This window comes from Etheostoma cragini, chromosome 12 (assembly GCF_013103735.1).
Source record: "Etheostoma cragini isolate CJK2018 chromosome 12, CSU_Ecrag_1.0, whole genome shotgun sequence".
NCBI classification, from domain to species: Eukaryota; Metazoa; Chordata; class Actinopteri; order Perciformes; family Percidae; genus Etheostoma; species Etheostoma cragini.
The window spans coordinates 25,954,014-25,976,027 of NC_048418.1; the positions used below are offsets into that span (position 1 = coordinate 25,954,014).

The 22,014-nt window shown below is 41.3% G+C and overlaps 1 protein-coding gene and 1 long non-coding RNA gene across 2 annotated transcripts in view; one reads left to right on the forward strand and one right to left on the reverse strand.

The window, feature by feature from the left end:
* Positions 1-22,014, reverse strand: part of LOC117954173 (receptor-type tyrosine-protein phosphatase N2-like) — a 186,361-nt gene that overhangs the window by 90,448 nt on the left and 73,899 nt on the right. The window contains exon 12 of the mRNA XM_034887740.1: positions 6,004-6,068. Within this exon, the coding sequence (XP_034743631.1) occupies positions 6,004-6,068 (65 nt within the window). The remainder of the gene's footprint in view (positions 1-6,003; positions 6,069-22,014) is intronic.
* On the forward strand, positions 1,317-17,218 carry LOC117954177. Its single transcript, XR_004658771.1, has 3 exons — positions 1,317-1,485; positions 12,987-12,993; positions 17,208-17,218. It is a non-coding gene; the product is annotated as an uncharacterized LOC117954177 (long non-coding RNA).

Here is a 22,014-nt window from a genome sequence, read left to right on the forward strand (position 1 = left end):
GAAGGCTTGTAATCTACCAAAGCCACTGAGCCATCACTGTGGGAATAACCAAACCAAACATGTTCATGTCCTTTTCCAACAGGCTGGGCCTTTAAAGTTTGACCACCATTTTTTCAGCCTGGTCCCTATTTTCCTATGTTTTTGTGTCTAAGTGACTGATGGAAACAACAATCTTTCAATCCAGATTAAAAAAAAAAGGTAGTTACCCTTTAATGGAGGGTCATTTCCTATCAGTGGAGTATACTGTACAACCAACTCTTATCTAATACCCAGCTCCGCCATGAAATGGACTTTAAATGCTAAAAGTAAAAGAAAAATTTCTAATGTGATGCAGTTCAATACAACACCCCCACCCACTACGACTGTGGGCAGCTGTGGCTCAGGAAGTAGAGCGCTCTTTACCAATCAGAAGGTTGAGCCCTGGGCCCTGCAGTCTACATGTCAAAGTGTCCAGACATGAACCCTAAATTGCTCCACCAATTGCTGCACCACATGTGTGTGAATGGTTACCTGAGGAGCAGGTGGCAGCGTGTATGGCAGCCTGGGCCCCCAGTGTGTGAACGTGTGTGTGAATGGTGCCTGTAGTGTTTGTGCGCTTTGAGAAGTCATTAAGAGCGCTATACTTTTATGACTTAAATAATAAATATTGAAGTTATGGTAAGATTTAAAAAAATATCCTCGCTAAACAACAACAGCATTCAATCCAAACACTTAAAATAACATACGTTAACTTTTTCCTCACTCTTGTTCCAACAGAATGCACTGCCAAATGAGTGTCTTTTTCAGTTATTGACATTCCTTAATCTGTAGTTAGGTCTTTGGCAGGTTGTGCCTGTCCTTTGTTTGTGGTGCTAAACCAGTTCATAAAGTTCCTATGCGAATTACCCAAAGGGTAAGAGGTAGAAACCACATCACTTCAATTTCACCTTTTTACCCTGGCCATGTCAGATAAACGTTGCTCACATTTTGGCCTAATGGCTTTTGTCAGAGCATTACTTAAACCATACTTAACAGGAGAAGACATTATGGTGTACGGTGGAAATGTGATGAGACTGTCCGATTTCATGCAGTTTATCAAAATACAGCTTCAGGGTTTGAGAGCTCTTAATGACACTGTGAAGACATAAAGGTCTCGTGTACGTGAACCGGGACAAGCTAGAGGCCAACTAAATCTCGGACCCACCAAAAATGTCGTCAACCATCGGACCAAGTTGATCTGTCACCCTACTTTTTGCTGTGTGTCACGCACCATCGCTACTCATCAGCCTTTGTCCGTCTTTTTTTTGACATGCGGCAGTGAGAGGAATACATCTGATTGGCTGTTCAGCTTAAGCAAATTAGTGTGTGTGAAGAAAAGAATCGGTAGTAAGAAAGCAGGCAAATGACTGTGGAGAAGGCACACACAGAAGGCTCATGTCATTTTTATTATCTTCATCTCATCTGATCAATCCAATACACAGAGCTGTCAAAACTGGCAACACACAAGTTCGAACTGTTAGAATTTATTTTTTTGCAAATGATGTCCATAATATGAAACGAAAAACATAACTTCTTGAGCAGGTATATATAGAGCAGGAGTTTACAAGGTCACATGTCAAACATATTAACCCTCTGAGAACGAGAGACTTGCCCACGTGCAAAAACAGCACCTCTGATGCATAGTTTAATTATTTAATAATCATAAAACATAGAAACTCACCAAAAGTTGCGGCTTAAAGCTAATGAGTTAGCGGTTACAGAGGTCTCTCCCGGGTCTTTCTAACCTCTACAGGTGATTATCGTTTGGACACCACACTACTGCACTAATGCAATCTGCACATTTGGTTTATTTACATTTACATGAAGCATACATTTTTACATTTTAGCACATTTTAGCATATTATTTAAGCAGTCGCACATTTTTGTTCCCCCATCCTGCACATATTCATATATATTTGTCTTTTTACTTTATTCGTATTATTATTTCATGTATATTGTATGTATGTATATTTTTCCTAGTATTTCATTTATATTTATATTTTGTGATTTGTGACTGATTTTGCTGCTGTAACACAGGAATTTCCCATTTTTCTTGGGATCAACATCTATCTATCTATCTATCTATCTATCTATCTATCTATCTATCCATCCAGCCTGGAACTTCCAGCCTTTTCGGGGTCGTTGAGCATTAGATCCAAACCGTTAAATCCAAGATTTATCCACTTTATGTCCATATTCATCAAGTTTTCGCTTATTAATGCCACTAGCTCAGTGGTCCGTGTCTGTTGTTTACGGAAGTAAAACCAATAGTATGCCCATATATGGGAGACAACGTCATCCAAAGAGTATGGAGAATGAAAGAGGACAACACTCCCAGTCAAACTAGTAAGTCTAGTATGCTATCAAAGATGCTGTAGTGCACAAGATAGCTATCTACTATTTTATAGAGCATAATGGCCTCACTGGTTTGAGATTTGGCATCTATTTATCTTATATAATATATATTTGGGCCATTTTTGAGGAAATTTAAATAGTATGTGCTTTATATAAGTTATAATGTTTATTATGTTTATTTTTTACATATAGAAGAACTGTTTTAGACACACAAATGCTTGTGTAGCATTGCTGTGGGTGTATTATCAATGATTGTGACATTATCATGTTATTATTGGCATAAGTAAATGTCATGAGAGCAAAAGCGTCTTGACTTTCTTTGAAAAAATGTATGTAGTTTGTCAACGATATAGATTATGATGATTATTCCTTCACAGTGTGACTCCCAAGACATATGAGAAGGGTTTTATAGGTTTTACTGCTCTGTCTGTGATATCAATACATATCTGGAAGATTCATGGTCCGTTTTATTTATTTATTTGTATTTGAGGTCCTACAACCATTTTTAACATATAAGTGACCTCATTGAAACCCAAATATTCCAATAACCGAGTTTGTCCTGAAAAAACTGATGTTCATATCTTGACTGTAGACAACATGGTTGATGTTTTACAAGATATTATAAAATAAATCCAGACGGACAATGAACTGTAAAAATGGCCTCAGGGTTCAGAAGGTTCAGTGCACAATGTACTACCCTGAAGGAGTGATTTTTAATTTAAATGCACAAATTACTAACTAAATTTATTTCAATTCAATTCTAACAACTTTATATATCGCCTGGGGGCAATTTTGAAGCGCGAGGAGTAGTTCTGACAAGTAAATTCATGTAATAAGACTCAATGCCATAGACCATAATAATAAATTAAAAGTGAGAACTCTTGTGGGTCGTTTGAAGGGTTAGGAACAAACAACCTGTGTGGTCAAATGGCTCTTAAACACATGTTCAAGACTACTGAATAAATAATAATAATAATAATAATAATAATAATAATAATAAGTGTCTCTCCAACAAGATTGGGCTTAAGATATTTTTTTTCATGTTAACAGACCGACCTGTCCCTGTTCTCAGTGCATTCTCCATTCCCTGATTCATTCAAGGGTTGCCTTTCTTTTGTTAATTGGCTGCACCTAACATTAGAAAAGCAGATATGTCCACTAACCACATCCCATCAATATGCTTACTGGAACCTCAATGCATTTGCTGTCCTGAATTCCAAGGAACATTAAAAGCAACCTTGAGAAAAGATGGATTACTGGGTAATTTTCTCAAAAACAATGATACATGAGGAAGTTTGAAGTGTGGTCACAAATCCTAAATGACCCAAAAAGATGGAAGAGCAGGAGATGATGAGCTGATTTTCTCGGAGAGTGTTGGAGTGTTGGAGGACTACATTTGGCTGCTAAACCTGTATGATTCTGGTTCCTTTCCCTATAAACAGCCATGACTTGATATACGTATGCTCGGAATGAAAACTAAACCTTACAAATTAATCTCAATCAAATACATAGCAGCATGGTGGCCCAATGGTTAGAACTGTGGCCCCACAGTGAGAAGGTACCGGGTTCTGTGTGGAGGTTGCAGGTTCTCCCTGTGTCTATGTGGCTTTTCTCTGGCTGCTCCAGTTTTCCCCACCACTAAAAACATGTTCCCCTCTCTGCCGAGCTGATGTGTGGTGAACGTCTGGTGGGTGCCCATTGACGGTGTTAGAGCCTAGTCCTCCCCTGTGGCGCTTTGTGTGTCTGAGGTAAACTGCTATATGCGTGCAATAAATTAATATTACTATTATATAACACAAAATAAAAGATAAGCCTTCAGAATGTAATTTGAGGAGCACAAACTATGACTGTGTGGCATGCTGTGGTAGTGTAGCTATAAAAATCTATAATAAAAACTGCAGATGCACATGCTGGATTTTCAGGTGCATTAACTTTTACTTTTACTTTTACATTATGTTCTGTTTTACTGATCAACTGTTGGGTCTTTACTGTTCTTTTGCATGCTATTCTTTCTCATTACCTTTGCTGTGGCAACAACCAGACAGGAATCAATAAATATTCATGTCATCTTTGTTTCAAACAGGCATATACAGTACATATTCATAGGTATCAATGAGAAAATAAGAATGCATTTCTCCGCCAGCCAAATACGCTTAAACCTGCAGGCCTTTTCAAACTACCCTCAAAAAGTTGAGCTGGAAAACACGTTCCAAAGAAAACACATCGCCTCCTTTGTTCTCTTGAAAGGCTAATTTCAGTTTTTTTGTATTTTTAACCTGTCAGCTGTGATGTAGTATGCTAATATTCATATTTAACAGTGTATGATAAAACTATAATAAACACTGTATGGGTTGATGATGGATGTTTTGTTGCAGGTTGAGACTCTCTTTCTATTTCTCTATCTGGCAGCCTGTGATGGAGGGATTTTCTCTGCTTCTCTCTCTCTCTCTCTCTCTCTCTCTCTCTCTCTCTCTCTCTCTCTTGCAACAGTAGTTTGATTGGCCATAATTAGCTCCTGTTTGCAGCTAGGTATTGATCACCTTGATACACCCTCCATTCCACCCCCCACACTGTTCTCTCTCAGACCTCGCTGCTGCTGCCTCTTTGAAAGGCTTGGTAATGGCATGCCGTCATCGTTGCAGACTAACTCTTCAATCAATAAGTGCAGATGCTCATCAGTCTATTTATCTTAGAGATGTTGGAGAACACCAATGTTAAAAGAGGCAAACCAAGGGGGAGAGAGGCTGAGAGATTAAGAAAAAGGTGGAAGGGATGGAGTGGGTGCCAAACTTCACATCTGCTTAATTATTTTAAGTATAAGGATGGATTACAATAAGTGACAAAAGTGAGAGAAAGGACAGAAATACAAGGCAGGGGAATTTTGTTGTTCAGAAAGTCAAATAATTGCATTCAAAGTTATACCAAAAATGTGCAAATTAGAGGGAAAAAAAAGAACTCATCCAGATTTTTTATCAAAAAAATCTGAGAAATGCAAGATATTATGTGGGAAAACGTTTTGGTTAAATGCCTGAATTGCACCTTCAAAAAGTAGCTTTTGCTAGGACTCATACTTTCATACGTGGACACCACTGTCAATGTTTGGCTGGGAACTTTTATTTCAAAAAAGGGAAATGCTTTTGCATACAATGATGTTTTAGACAATTGAGTGCTTCAAACTTTGTGTCACTTTATGTAAGGTCCTTTTCTGTTTCAATGACAATGTTCCCCTATGACCAAAGCCAGGTCCATAACACGGTTGAATCCTAGTTTGGTGTGAAATAACTTGACTAGCCTGCAGAGAGTCCTAACACAACCCCATCCAACACCTTTGGGATGAAATGGAACGCCAACCTATGAGCCAGACCTGATCACCCAACATCAGTGGACCTCACTCATGTTCCTGTAGCTGACTGGGAGCAAATCCTTGGATCCAGCTCCCAAAAAGAGTAGAGGCTGCTAATGTAGACAATAGCAGTAGATTAATGCCCATGGTTGGGGTTGTCCACATACTTTTGACTTTAGTGATGCTGTTGCTTTTGGTTGAACACTCATATTATAATTTGTTACTACCCATCTTAACGTTTGATTTAAATTGACAGTGGAAAGAAGAGTGTAAACTTCTGTACTCACATCGGTGACCCCGGCCTCCAGGATGCTGACCTTGGCTTCCTTCTCAAGAGCCTCTTTCTGGTGAACTACGGTAGGAAAAGAACAGAGAGTTAGAAAAGCAACCATCCATGAATTGAAAAAGTAAAAAACATAGATAGATAGATAGATAGATTATGACCCTGGCCTGTGTGTGCAGAAACAGCAGTAACTTCCTAACACAGCAAACCACAATCCAGTCTTTAAAGTGGACACACATTCCAATGTGATTAATTCCTGGTCTCCACAATAACGTGAACTATGCAACCATGTGTGTGCAGACGCTGCCTGTAATTAATGGTACAAAATCCACCAAAGTAGATTCAAAGAAAATCAATATCTTCCTTCTTCATCCTAACACACAACATACAGTTTATACAGCAGATCCAAAACCCCTTTAACCAGTAACTAAAAAAGACTCCTGAGTCTACTGTTCAGTGTGTCTGTGAGTTCCTTGTCGTTTTGACATATTAGCACTGTAAAATTGCATTATCATGAATGCGTTTTGTTAATGTCCCTTGAGGACTCTAAGAAAATAATGTTGATGTGAACATCTGCCTATGACAGCCAAAGAGAGCTGTAGACTCTTACATCTTGTTGATTTAAGACTTTGTTTAGAGATGATTTTGCACTAACCCCACCATCATGGTGTTTGGTTTTTGGCTGTTTACTACCGATTGTTATTATTATTTTTTTGCATTTTCAGATATGACGCTCCTATATTAAGCCATATCTGAAATTTGCGCCGTGGTGAGCAGGTTAGAAGCAATATTGGGGAAAGTTCAATAAGGAAGACCTTTTCTCCCTTTACCTATTTCTAACTGTGTAATTGTGGTTATCATGTGAGCACTTCTCAGACACAAACGTGAATTAGGCCCACAACACGTCCACAGGTCTCCACAATAAATGTTGCTGTTCCAGAACCAAATGAGCTATTACTGTATCATATCTGCACCTAATGAAATATGAGTTTCTAACCTGACCTGCCATAAGGCAAATATTACAATACATGTCCAAACTAATAGAATTAAACTCTGAGCAAAGTTCTTTTTTTCATCATTTTAAAGGAAACAAATGGAGGGCTATTGAAATTCAAATGTTATGAAAAAAAAGATTCATAATTACATTCACTTTACTTTGCATCTGAATACATCAGTGTGGAGACAGAGAGCGAGTCTTCTTTGTTGACACACCAGGCAGATGAAGGATATTCAAATAGCGAGCCTTGACCTGGAATTTATTATCCAGTCTTTCAATCTATCAGAGCATGATTTGATAGTTCTGCTTCCCCAGACTCTAACCTTAAAAAACATTCCCCAAATAAGTAGCTCTTTACAGTATAAACACCTAATTCACCTCTACGAAAGGAAACACTATCTTATCACTTACATCTATCTAATACCCAAACACTTAAAGGTCATTTTTCAACCTGGACCCCCTTTCTCCACAAATCTGTGTCCGGTAGACTGATATGACCAAAAGTCTTTGAAATTGGGCAATACTGAGCAAGATTGCAGTGACTGGCTGGCACATTCTGAACTGCAATGTTACCTCAGGGGATAGTTGGCACCCTCAGACATGTTGTCCACCCTTGGACTTGTTGTCCGAAGACAGCAGTGTGGACAGTAGAGTGCCAGTCGGTAAAAAGGCATTTTGGGAGTCTGTTGTTTGGGAGTAGGCGACAGAAATTAGCCAATACACTCCTGTTATTTAAAAGATTCTCAGTGCCATGGCTCAATAGCCTATTTAAAATGATTTTGACAATGTGGATCAGGTCATTATAGTTCAATGACCGCCCGTATTTATTTGAGCCGGAGTAGGCTATAGGTTACGGAGAGGGGGAAGAAGCTGCTGGAGTGCTGCGAGGCTCGGGATATTAGTAGAGCCTGTGTGTGTGCTGTGCCCCTATATGCCCAAAGAATATGTTGTCAGAAGTGGGACCTGTTGCTGCCAGACATCTGTGGTCTGGATGTGTCCAATGACATACCTCGGACACAAGGCTGTGTCACCATGTCAGAGGATTCCCCCCCTCTAATCAACAGGGCTGTGATAGAGACATCAGCAAATATGAATTATTGTCTTCATTGAAATCTTTTAGATAACATAAAACCATGCATCGATTAAAGACCACAGGATTCTCTCTCTCGCTCCCTCGCTCTTGCACCTCGTTTGCTTTACATCCGAAGCCTATAGCTTACTCGGGCTTAAATGAATACAGGTTGTCGTAACTATGACAACCTCCTCCACCTTGTTGTAATCATTTCACTGAAAGGAGGACTGGATATCGAGCCACCCCCACCGAGCTAGCTGCCATCAGTCTACCCTCCAAAGCAAATTTGGAGCACACTTTTAATTCTCCATACATTTTCATAACACTGCGTATATTCAACTTCTGATCAGTTAATTTCTCGCCTAAAACATTCTCAGAAGTGAATTTAATAATGAAATAGAAAACAAACAAAAAAAGACATTGGTTGTAGTGTTTGTGCTTGCCTGTGCTTTTGATTGAATGCCAAAATGAATGCTGGGAATCCTGGGGCCATGAAGGATACAAAAGTAGGATCCTCCAAATTTGAACAATGGCGCCACATTTGTGGGCCGCAGTTGAAGGAGCCTTTGAAATTAAATGAAATGGGACATCCTTCGTTGCGCCAGTGTAACACAATCGGACTACACCTGCAGCCCCTGAATTGGGACATAGCGAAAGTCTCAGCTAAGATCAAGCCAGCTGATATTTGCAGTGGGACTCAGCTGTTCAAGTCTTCAGAGGCTGGTTTTAGGACATAAGAGAGGTCTCCTGTTCAACAGCCAATAGAGAAGTCAGCTGGTGGAGTCTCCAGAGGCTGGTTTTAGGACGTAAGAGACGTCTCCTGTTTCTACAGCCAATAGAGAAGTCAGCTGGTGGAGTCTCCAGAGGCTGGTTTTAGGACGTAAGAGAAGTCTCCTGTTCAACAGCCAATAGAGAAGTCAGCTGGTGGAGTCTCCAGAGGCTGGTTTTAGGACGTAAGACACGTCTCCTCTTCAACAGCCAATAGAGAAGTCAGCTGGTGGAGTCTCCAGAGGCTGGTTTTAGGACGTAAGAGACATCTCCTCTTCAACGGCCAATAAGGAAGTCAGCTGGTGGAGTCTCCAGAGGCTGGTTTTAGGACGTAAGAGAAGTCTCCTGTTCAACAGCCAATAGAGAAGTCAGCTGGTGGAGTCTCCAGAGGCTGGTTTTAGAACGTAAGACACGTCTCCTCTTCAACAGCCAATAGAGAAGTCAGCTGGTCTCCAGAGGCCGGTTTTTGGACGTAAGAGAAGTCTCCTGTTCAACAGTCAATAGAGAAGACAGCTGGTCTCCAGAGGCTGGTTTTAGGACGTAAGAGAAGTCTCCTGTTCAACAGCCAATAGAGAAGTCAGCTGGTCTCCAGAGGCCGGTTTTAGAAGCGTTAGAAGAAAGCATGGTAATGTTTAATGGTGGAGAGAGATAGAGAGAGACTGAAGAGAAAGAGCGCCCAGCAGCATTACAACAAAACAGTGAAATAAAATGTTTTTGCCAATTCATCATTAGAAATGTAACTGTAGCAAGCATCTCACTATCACTAACGTTATCTACATTCATATTTAGACAAAAAATCAGTCACACCTGGCGATGGATCCAGAAATACATGTGCCAGGGACGTAAAATTCAATTGTTTTATTAGCAAGCTGATAAACTCACAGGCAAGAGTGTCCAATGAACGGCAGGCCAAGGGAAATCTAGGAAGACAGATAATGGTCAAATCTAAGGGAAACAACAGGAACTCAGGAAACCAGGACACATACTGGGGTAAGGGGAAGACTGAACTTAAATAGACAGGACAGGGGAGACAATGGGACACAGGTGCAAGACATTAGGGCAGGGACAGCTAATCACACAGGTGGGAACAATATACAATAGGGAGTAAGACAAGACAACACAAGGGAGGACAAATGACTATAAAATAAAACAGGAAATGGAAAAACTAACAGGAAACATGAAACAGGACTTTTATCCAGCTATAGAGAAAAAGCGTAAAATTCAGAAGTTAGAAGGGAAGTACAGCGGGGTGTTTTCATGGAATTACAAAATCTAAAAACGCAAACTGCCAGCGAAAAGCGTCTTAGCATTGTTCTCAAGACTTCCACGAGATGGACAGGAAAGTGTGTGATCACGTAATTATGGGAGGCCTAGTACCAGAGCAGTCATTCCGCTAAAGGCCTTGGAAACATTTCAATGTCACACTTTGTGCGGCATGTCGAATCACGTTGGAAATTCAAGTGTTGACGCCTGTCTCAAACAAACACAAGGCAAAGTTAAAAGCTGGCGGAAGGCGAGAGATGCAATATTCTGTACGATTTGGTTGTTTACATGATAAGTGATAGAAAAAGTTGTGCCAATAATGAAAAAAAGAGCTAGAGAGAGAAGTATAAAAACCTGGGAATGTCACAGGTTTCAGAAAGTACGGACACAGGCCTTCCTAATCTGATGCCGGAAAACTGTGGGGGCAAGATATTTCCAAAGCTATAAATAATAATAATAATTATTATAATAGTAATAATTAATAATGTTTATTGATCCCCAATGGTGAAATTACAATTTACACTCTGTTGGTTAGTGATCACTACAGACAGGCCTGAAATACACACAGACACACACACATGCTCAGGACCTATTCATGCACAAATCGGGAGACATCAGAGTAGGGGGCTGCCAGTGCTGGACTAGTGCCCTGAGCATTTGGGGGGGTACGATGCCTTGCTCAAGGGGACCTGGTAGTGCATCTCTCCAGCAACCAATATGCAACCCCCCCCCCCCCCCCCCCCCCCCCCCCCCCCCCCCCCCCCCCCCCCCCCCCCCCCCAGTTTGGCCTCCAGAGAACAAGGATATTGAAACAATCTAAGAAGGCTGACATTTCGTTGCTGGTCAAAAATGCAGAGCCTTTGCTTTTTGGCCAGATATCATGTCATGATCTTAAATTATTTTTGGAGAGATGAAGAAGACGGGTTTTTGAGAAGTTGGTTTCGCGGGTTCTGGAGCTATAAGTTCTTGCCTCCAGAAATACAGACACATTTTTGCGGCTTTCGTTTTAATATCAGTTGTATTTGTTTAAAAATTATGCTGTCCATCCTTTAGTAGTGCCAAGTGTGACTACTGTCACTTACTTTGACAAAAAGTAGCAATGGCGACAATTGATTGATTACTCTGAAATATTTTAAAGGATTATAAGGAAGTTGTAATGAAACACAGCCAGTGATGGTAAGTAGCAGGCGACTTTGGGACCAGACAAGTGAAAGAAGTAAAAACTCTGCTGCCTTTCGTTAATTGGTAAAGCAAAGGCTATTTGAGTTGCATCTGCGGGAAAGCCTAATTGACACCCGCACACACACAAACATGCACCCACCCACACACACCCACACACACACACACACACACACACACAACCACACACACACACAAACACATACAAACAAACACAAATGCATTTAATTCCTAAAACAGAATCAGAGTAAAAGGCCTGATATGCCGACACACAAACAAACATGAAAGCACTCAACATGATTTTTGTTGGGAGGGAATCAGAAAACTTTGCAGCATCATGGGCGTCCGCCTGGTTCCCCGGAGAGATTTGCCATGTGGCCTGCGAGCCTGACTGCATCACAGGCGGCGAGCTCCCTCTAATTAGCCAGCAAGTCTTTGGACCCCCGCAACACCGCAGCCTCTCCAAAATGTAGCCAAAAGCTACCCAAACCATCTATTCCTCTCCTCTCCTGCAGACTACAAATGAGTCCAAGTTGCATAAGAGCACTGCTCGTGAACAGGCTAGCCAAGGTGCCTCATTTGTACCCTAGCAAGCTTTCTCGCCAAAACCCAAATTGGATCCATTTTTAAGAAGCCGCAATGGACTGGATGTCGTGATCAGACCGACTGGTGACTTCTCTTTTAGGCAGACTGGGAGTGCAGTGTGAAAATAAGCCATAATGTGACAAAATGGGAATGAAGCTGCGATGGACTGCAGACTGAGGGCGAATGCAAGGGAAATGATCTATACTCAGAGTACGCTCTTATTTCCATTTCAAGAACAGTCCATCTTTCATTGTACCTCTCAGATACATTTGGACTGCTGGGGAGAATTTGGGCCTGAAGAAAGTAACGAGGTCCAAATCTCATTACTACAACAGGGGCCCCTCTATTTTCCCTCCAAAACACACAGAGGCGCTTCATTTGTCACCCTGGCTGCCCCTGTCGTGAATTTTGCTTTATGTTAACTCAATGTATCTGAGGCGCCAAGAGGGAAACACAGCGAGTGCCAGGGATTCAGAAACGCTTCATTTTTCAATGTTGACAAAAGGGAAAGGCCCAGGCTGGCTCCACGAGTCCTGGACCAACAGAATAGATGCTTTTCCGGCACTGAGGGGTCATTATTTTAATGTCTAACCACACCCATACACCCGCCCGACCTCCATACCTCTCACTCACCCTCCTGGGTACATTTCAGGAGCCTTATAATGAGAAGAAAACAACAGCCATCCTTCAAAACCAAAGGCAGGGAGCGGAGTGGATCTCCATCGCTGCAGTGAACCAGTACAGAGACGTTATCACATTAGTTGATCATGAGAGCCACAATCCCTCGGCAAATTAAAAAATATTGCTGCCTGGGTTTTTTCTGTGCCCCTGTAAGATCCGGTCCTATCCACCCAACGATCACTGAATGTCTACCAGATAATGAAAAAAATAACAACATGAAAACAAATGTTGCGGCTAATAACAAAAAGCAGCACGGAAAATGTTGCTGTTAATATATATAAAAAATAAATTTACAAAAACTAAAGAAAACACTCATAATGTCAGGTGGAGTAATGAGAAGTGAAGTTTGTTTCAGCAGGTGGGCCTATTCTAGATACAAAAAAGTCCCCAATTGACATACACAGTATTTGAAATACAGTACCTTCACAAAGTATTTAACAAGAAAGGATGTAAAAATATCCTAAACGGAAAACAAACAGGATGAACAGATAGCTTCATATATGCAATATACTGTATGTGTGCATTATCTCTGTCAAACAGCAAAATAGCATTTTATTAAAAACAGCACTTTGAAGAGGTATAACCAAATGTTCCCAAACTACGGAAACACATGTCTGGAAAACATCACATAAACCCCAACAAACCATTCATTGCCATTCTCTTTTCCAACCTGCAGTATCATTTAAAGCACCAAATTTCCAACTGAGCAGACTTTTTCCCCCCAAAAAGATATTTCTAACATTTTGTAAATGTACTCATAATCAATGCGTCACAAGTATTTCTGTCGAACCAGGTTTGCTTGTCAGTTTTTCAAAAGCATCTTAATTAGATATGGTGTCGCTCTCACTTGCATTAATTTGATTTCCAATATCAACTTTTCAGCCTTCAATCTGTTCTGTGTTGACCCCCCCCAACACTCCCCCGCCACTCAGCGTTATTGCCTGCAGTGATCTAGCAGCAGTGGCTTGGTATATTTATGTGTGTGTGGGTGGGGGCGGGGCTACATGAAGACAATGCCATGTGTAATTAAATTCAAAAGCAAGGGGCTGAAATGGCATCTAGGACCACCTGGGGGACGAGAGACCATTAAGTGACGAGGGAGAGGGAGTGAGTGAGAGAACACATAAAGAATGGGAGACGAAGGAGAGGCAGGGGAGGAAGAAAGAATAATTATGTGAATGAGGAAGAGGAGCCGGTTGAACGAGGAATGAGGAGAATCAGTGAAAAAGAAGATGAAGGACAAGACAAAGAAGAGGGGAATGGGACAAACAGAGAGTTGGAGAGGAGGACAGAAGCTAAAAAGAAAAGAGATGGAGAGCACGGGAATGCAACAAGTACGAGGAGCATGCTAAATCTTAAAAAACAATCATGAAAATCCCACAAACCTGGGACTGAGATGACAGTGGATGTGTTAAAAGTGCCGCCATGTGGAGCCTATAGCGCCACCATCTGACTAACGGACTGCTTCCTTAAAGTTGACACATAAAAATGCATGGAACATTTGGAGTTGGGATACTTTGTGCAAAACATGGCATTGGTTTCTCTGTGACATATCAAGCCAGATTTCTCAAATTTTTTTTTATAAATAATCTACTTTTAAAATTCCCTCCAAGATTCGCCTTCAAACTTTTTTTGTCTTTACAAAATGGACTAAAGTATGGAGTGTGGATTGGTAGCTGGGTACCTGGTACCTGGGTGAAGTGCTGCTCTTGAGCAAGGAACTGTCCTCCCCTAACCGCACTGGCATCCCCCCCACTCTGACATCTATCCATTTGTGCATGACTAGGTCCTGAGCGTGTGTGTATTTCAGGCCTGTGCGCAGGGATTATTAACCCAAAAACAGAGTGGGTGTTCTAACTTCCCCACTGGGGATCAATAAAGAATATAAATTAGTATTACACAACAACCCTAATGGGTTTGTTTGCCTTGTTGTGTGAACACTGTTCACCACTTTAATTGCTGGCATTTAGTGCTTTGCTTCTGCTCTGTTTGAATCCTTCCCATTTTAAAACGCAGGTAGTAAACACCTCTATTAGTTTACAGAAACAATTCATTAATGGTGATATGACACCGGGGACCCCACCACCCACCACAATGAATGACCTCGCATCAGCCAACGCCTCGCTTCACTGATACAGGAAGCCCTGTTGCATTAACAAGCGTCGGTATAAAATATAAACCTGAAGAAATCTGCAAAATTTTACTAACCTCTATTTTTTTTTAATCCACTGACACACAGACACTCTCCCAGTGGAGCACCTGGGAAGGGTGGAAAAGAGGTTTCTCTTTCTGAGAGGGAACTGTCGTAAAACTAATATTCCCCAAGTGAAGGTGACCTTTGAGAAATTGAGTCTTCATAAAACCATATACTCCACAAATAGAACTGACCTCCAGTATGTAGGGGAAAAGACTAAATAAAACCCTGTTCTGGCTTCAAAAATGGGATGTGAAATGTGAAATTTTGCCTCCAGTCTCAGTGCTTTCTTACACTACTTTCTTTTTCATCTCTTAATGTGTCCCTGTTCACTCCATACATTCCTTCTTACACTTCTCTCCTTTCCTTCCTCTCACCATCATTCCTCTCCCTTCCTTTTCTCATTGTGTCTACTTTCCCATCACCCAACTCTTCCCTATTCTCTATCCTCTCTCAATAAGTACACTTTGTTTGTATTCAATAAAATATTAAATATTTATATAACTTACGGGTAATAACGTTCATATATCGAAGGGCAATTGTTTGGTTAAGTTTTGTTCCCTCCTCTCAAAGTATCCACAATTTCTACAGAAGGAAGCGTGTGCCTGCCATGGGAGACTGCTGATTACATCGCATTATAATCAAAATCGACACAGCAGAACCATAGCTATCATCTTTTTTATTCCACGCAATCTTCTTCAAAATGTGGTGCCTTAACTACCCACAATGCAACTTGACTGCCCAATCTTCAGCTTCAGCACCAAGCTGTGATGATGTCGCGTATGCATCATGCTCTGCAACCATTCAGCTAGCAAGACCAGTACGTAGACTTGATGTGTGATCGAGTCCCTTTGACCCACTCAACCAAATCGTTTTTGTGCATCAACTTAACCAAAACTCAAGAGCATTCGTCACAACTTCAGGCACTGACACACAATGTCGTTCTGACCATGGGATCGGTGCTACAGGGCAGAAAACACTCATCTCAATCATTTCTAATGGCAACAATAAATGACCTTTTTTAAGTTGAACAGAGTAATTCAAACTGTCAAGTACCAAAACGCTGTTATTAATTGTCTGATCAGGTTCGAATCCTTTTTTTTTATTCTTTGGTCAGATAGTTCCTGATTTGTATCAAACCTTTGATCTTTACATTGCATGTGGTTCTTGGAACAGCTTGGGTTGGACAGCATTTAAGAAAGGTGCTGGTGTGGTATTGGTGCCAAAATACAAGGACTGTAATGCAACGTAACTGTAGTATAACCCTACCTGCCCTGTGCACTACTCCGTCTTCCTTTCCTCTATCCCCCCTCCCCCCCCCCGTCTCTCACCTTGTGCATAAACGCTCCCTTCATACCTAACCCTAACTTATTTTTCCCCTTGTCTTATCTCTCTCTTTCTCTTCTAGTTCTTTTTTCTTCAACATTCATAGCTTTTTCTTGTGCCTCTTTAATTTACATTCCCTCTCCCCTACACGTCTCTCCCTTTCCTCCCTACTCTCTTCTGCTCTGCCCCCCGCTGTCTTCTTCACTTACGTCCATCTTCTTCTATCTTTTTGCCACCCATTTCTCATCATTTTTTCTCCTTCCCCCTCCTCCCTACTCCCGGCCCCTCCACAGCAGAGGGTTTGTGGAGGGTGTTTATTGGGCTGACAAGTGGCAGATGACGATCGCTTGCCAAAACTGGCGACGCCATCTATCAAACCTCCCACAGCCAAGTCAAGCATCACCCAGCTGAGGAGCGAGGGAGGGAGGGAGGAAGTGGAAAAGGTAACAGCTCTCCATCTTTAGACACAGGAGGAACTCCCTGACAAGCCTTTAAAGTAAAGTTGAGTACTTCTAAAACCAAAAAAAGTCATTTTACTTTAATTTTTTTAATGTTTGTGTACTGATTGGATACTAGAAATACAAAGTCTTAATTCATGAGCTTTACAGCTGTTGGCAGGTGTATTTCGGAACTTTGGACAGGGCCAGGCAAGCTGTTTGCTCTCTCTTCAGGTCAGAGCTAGGCTGTTTCCCTTAATCAGCAGGTGGCCATCCAGAGAGGATATTGGCGAGTAAAAGCGTGAAAAAGAAGCACTATGAAAAAAACAAGGGCCCCACTTACTGCTCCTGACAGAAAAAATGACAGGGAACGCCAACACTTATGCCTCCCTCTTCCATCACTCTCCTTCCATTCTTCTCCCCTTCTATCTCCTTCTCCAGCTCACTCCCCTCTCTCTCTCTATCTGATGAATGACCTTTACAGTATATGACTAATTTTCTCGGCTGACTGGTGAGAAGCATTTTAGAGAGTGAGAGAAGATAGCTGATGGCGGCGGCCAAGCAAAAAAACAGCTTTGCTTCGCTGTCTGAAACCAGGACCACCAAGTACTGCAGCATGGGTTGGTTCAGGCCGAACAATGGCAAATCAAAAGGGGCAAGTTGACATAAAAACATAAAAAAATATAGCTGTGAATGTGTTTGTTAGGTTTGATTGGTTGCTGGAGAGATGCCGGTTCACCTCCTGGGCACTACCAGCTGCTCTTGAGCAACTGAAACTTGAAACTGTTTCTAAACCCTAACAACTGAGCCAAGACACAATGTCTGGCATGATGAAGTTGCACCAACGTGCAGTGTAAATGCTTCTCTGTGCCACCACTGAAGCCATCATTCTGGTGTTTATCCTTCTTCTCTCCAACATTTCTGATCACTTCTCTTATGTAAGTTATAAAGCCTGTTACTCAGACTGGGAAGTCTCTCCGTTGATGAAGTGTTTGGCTCTGTCATTTGTGCTCACAGATCAGGTTTAGGTGACACCATCATGGATCACGTTCTCCAGGAACTTCTTCAGCACACCGCGGGTGTCCTCATAGATGAGAACGGAGATGTGCTCCGCTCCGCCGCGGCGGGCCAAATTGTGGATGCCGGGTTTACAGTTTCTGCTAGCCATGCTGCATTGCTTCCTGATTTTCCAAACTACGGAGCGCCCCAAGGCACAAATCACAGAACGTGTGTGTTAATCATGCGTGCCATTAAATGGGGTTTGCGTCAAGTCGTTATTATCACGTTAATTTTGACAAACCTAGATATTATACATATTTACTAGTTGTCAAGAGTTGCCTGAATTGCCTGAAGGAAGAATCCTACAGTTTGTTCTAAAATAGACAACCCAACAATCATATCCACTTTAAGTAGTGACCAGCATTCAAAGTATAAGATTAAGGGGGCTTTGAACGTTTCTTTCAAGCCTTCTTTTATCATTCTTTCCACTTCTGTCACTTTTGTGTGTGCAACCGAGTGCAAAATCCCACACATCCCAATTTGGGATGTGTGGGATTTTCACCGAGCCTTTGTTTATGGCCATTTGGAACAGGTATAACCACCTCCGACTTTAAGTGATCCAGCTTGTGTGCAGTAAGGGTCCTATTGAGCTAAAAATCTTCAGTAACATTCAGTAACATACAGATTGTCCCTCTACCAATACCTTAATTTGGGCCATATCCAATAGGAGACACCTCCTTACAGCAGATTTTTAGTTTAGTTTTTAGTGCATCAATGTGTCCTAATATTATATCTGTTTCATCAAATAGTTGTTACAATGAAATATAGCCATCTACTACAATACATGTGCTCTCAATTTTAGCACTGGACCTGCAATGTGATTTGGTTTCCCATGTATGTGATTCGATTGTGAAGCCTTTGGATCTGTGTTGGTGCTAACTACTTTAGTGTCAAACCACCATACAAAACAATAAAACATCATAAAGGACATTGGCAATGTTTTTTAGTCTGCCATTGTGCTGGAGTGTGTAACATTTACTAGTGAAAGAACGCCTCGACCCATCTAGCTATAACCAACACAATCATTTGTCCTTTTATGTTGTTGGAGGACTGAAGCTCTGATGGACCTTCCCACTCCTGTCTTTTTAATTCTCACATATCTACAACTATGTACTGTATGAGTATGGGTATGGTTTCATCCCCAAGCAGCCCGCTAGCGTCGTGCCACAGCCAAGGCCGGGCTCTCAATGGGGAATAGAGCAGGCTTTTCCACCTCTGAAATTCCACTTACAGGAAATGATGCTGGAGGAGAAGCCTTGAGCTTTCTACCCCCCCGCCGCCTCCTCACTTTGACTGTACAACAATCCATCTGTAAGAGGCTCAAGGTTGTTTATCTCATTCAAGTTGCGGTTGCTTCTCTAGAAACTGTATCGACCTAAACCATGACAAAAAAGTATTGCTTTTGTGTAGGAAATACTCATAAAACATTCAACAAAACTAACCTGGGTATAAGAGAGCAGTTAAGTGCTGGTTTTCTATAACTGCCAAACATATTGGATTGGATTAAACTCAAGTATCAAACACCATAATAAAAAAACTCTGTTTCACCATGCCGTCACCAGCTGCATTGTTAACTGAAAGAAAATCAGAGAGACACCTGTGCTGCATAAAAGTTAAAATTCCAATAACACATGTTTATATCAAACTACACACAATGAAAGAAAATCATGCAGATTTTTGGAGAACTGAATCCTAAGAATTTAAGGGCTATTCATAACCACTGAGTTCCAGCATTTAAATAAACCATATGAAGTGTGATTACATGTTGCAGGATTGGATTGGATTGGATTGTTAAATCTTTGGGAATCATGAAATAACTAAAGACCGGTGGAAAATAATTTTTAATCAGGTCCACTCATACTATAAGATGTTTTACAGGTTTGAATCCTTTCAATGGTGTCACACTATTCCGCTGATCTACAGGTGGCAGTCATGCGCCTATTATAGTGCCGGCAAAGGCAGAGCAGAAAAAGACTGTTACTACACAGTAAACATTGAAAGATCTCAAATACTTTAAAAAATGCCTTCAATATGTTTGTCGAGCTGCATATTGGTAAGTGACACTGATGGACGACATCATTATCTCACATTTATACGTTTTTCCAGTTGATTTTAAATGGATCCTACATCCAGTCTGAATGTAAGAATAAATGAGTGACCTAACTTCCTGAGAGGAAAAACGGGCACAGATTAAAAGTATGCTTTGTTCTTTACGTCAGTAAAGAAACACTTTCATTCAAAGTGACACACGCCTGCTCGAGCTTGTAGACATCTTTAAAGTAGGATCCCAGAGAGAGAGAAGAGACTGACCTCACAGTGAAACACACAGCTAACACTCACTACACTTGGCTTGGAAGGGCCACCACATATAAAGGATCAGGTGTTTATCAAAAAAGAGGAGCTGGAGTCATGCTAATCTGCCTTTTACTATCGAAACAGTATTATTTGCATTGACACATTATATTAAATAACGTTGAAGTTATTGATGGGGTTATTGTTTGGTTGCTTGGTATAACAAAGTGAAATTATCCTAGATGTTGCCCTACAAAGATCACTAATCGAAGGGCATCCATCTTTTTTATCAACTAGACAGTCACATAGTCAGGCCTGAGAGCAGATAAAGAAATACGTAAGAAAAAATAAGAACTTTGGTTCCTTTTTATATCTACAAACACATCCCCTGCCTTCAGCGAGCCTCTCACTGCGATGGCCACATCAGACAAACCAGTGCACACATTGGGGTGTCAACACAGCCCGGGGGCACAGTGGCCTTATTGGTAAATCCACGATAAGAGAGACTTTCACATCAAGATGTTAACCGGAAAAATCCATCTTGCCCGTGGCTCCTAATTACAACCTAGTCTGTGACACATATCTGGTGAAGATAAATTCAAAGAAATGATAGTGATGACCTGACAAGCTACGACTTCTCAATCACTTGGTAGAGATTAAAAATAAGGCTTTTTTTGCTTCCTTACTACTTCTACTAATGATAATAACAACAGTGATTTAATAATAAACTGTTGTTGGGAGAGGATGGCTCAACTTTGGAGAAATGCCAAATGACTTTGAGCAAAAATAGGCAATGGAGGGAGCGAGGTGTTGGGAGGGCTACTCAGCACCGAGCGTCCCCCTCAGGAGCCCGAGCGATATACTAGATTGTAAATAAAGGGCAGCCTTCGGCATAAATACAACAAGATACCAAAGCCTTGGCTCTTTGCCTCGCTAGCAGACATAGCAGACAAAAAAAAGCCGGGGAATTGGCCGGTGGGTAAACTGGCATTAGGCTGCCAACGCCCACTCAGAAGCCACATCTGTGGGACAGATTCAAAGGATAAGAGGAAGATATTCCTCCTTGCTTCAGTGTATCCAAAACCTGGGTTTTACCTGCAAGGCCAAGCGATTTGTGAGGTACTGAGTGTACGGGGATGGATGAGTTCATCATCATTAATACCTTTTCTATGTTGAAGGAAAACAGAGAAGAAGAGATACAGTTTACAGTGTACAGGCAGATTTAACGGAAGGAAACAACCTTAAAATCTCAAAAAACAATATTGGTGGTGCACTGGTTATTCCCAGTTGGTTGACTGGTGGTGTGTATAGAGATGGTGCAATTGAAAACAAAGTCACTGAAAGAGCATGAGCTGTCACAATACGATTCAGGTTCAAAATCCAGTGCAGAGGAGGAAACACAAAGACAAGATTCTACGGCCACAGCTACCGAAAATATCAGATAGCTCTGGCTTTACTTTGTGTTGGAGCCATCATCACACTCGCCTCATTTGGATCAGTTGAATCACAGTGGATGTGCACCAATAGTGGACCAAACAAGTGTACAGAGAGCTCACAGAGTGGTTCATTTGGGGTGACAATGTGATCTGACATTGAACAGAGCCAACTAGTCTGAGCTCCAGCTCCAAGTGGCTCCAGTCAGGTGTGCTTTACTCTGGCATTGTCAGATATATTTATATCTCACACAATCCCCTCTGATTAGGCGCAGATTTAAAATCCTCACTCCGGGAGACTGAGGACACCATTAAAGCTATAGTACATAGTTTCTGTCTGCCCCACGAGGGATTCTAAGCAATGACAACAACATTGTTGGTGCATCCACGTGATGCAAACCTTATATGATCGCGGGACACTATATGCAGTTCCTTTTTGTACATGACTATTGTTGCCAATTCATCCATTCATACATTTACATTTCAGTCTTTTGTGCAGCAAATTACCAAATCAAAAAATCTCATTTAAAGTTTAGAAGAACTGGAAGAAAGAAAGTAATACTTTGGATTAACAGGGTTTGAAACATACTAAATATCACAGTCTCTGGTCTTACAGATTTAGATTCATTTATTATATAAGGCTCAACACAACTGTTTTTTCAAGGCTGTACAGTGATATCAATTTGGTTGTCCACACCTGAGTTCAATTTCTGTAGCCACACCCTGGCC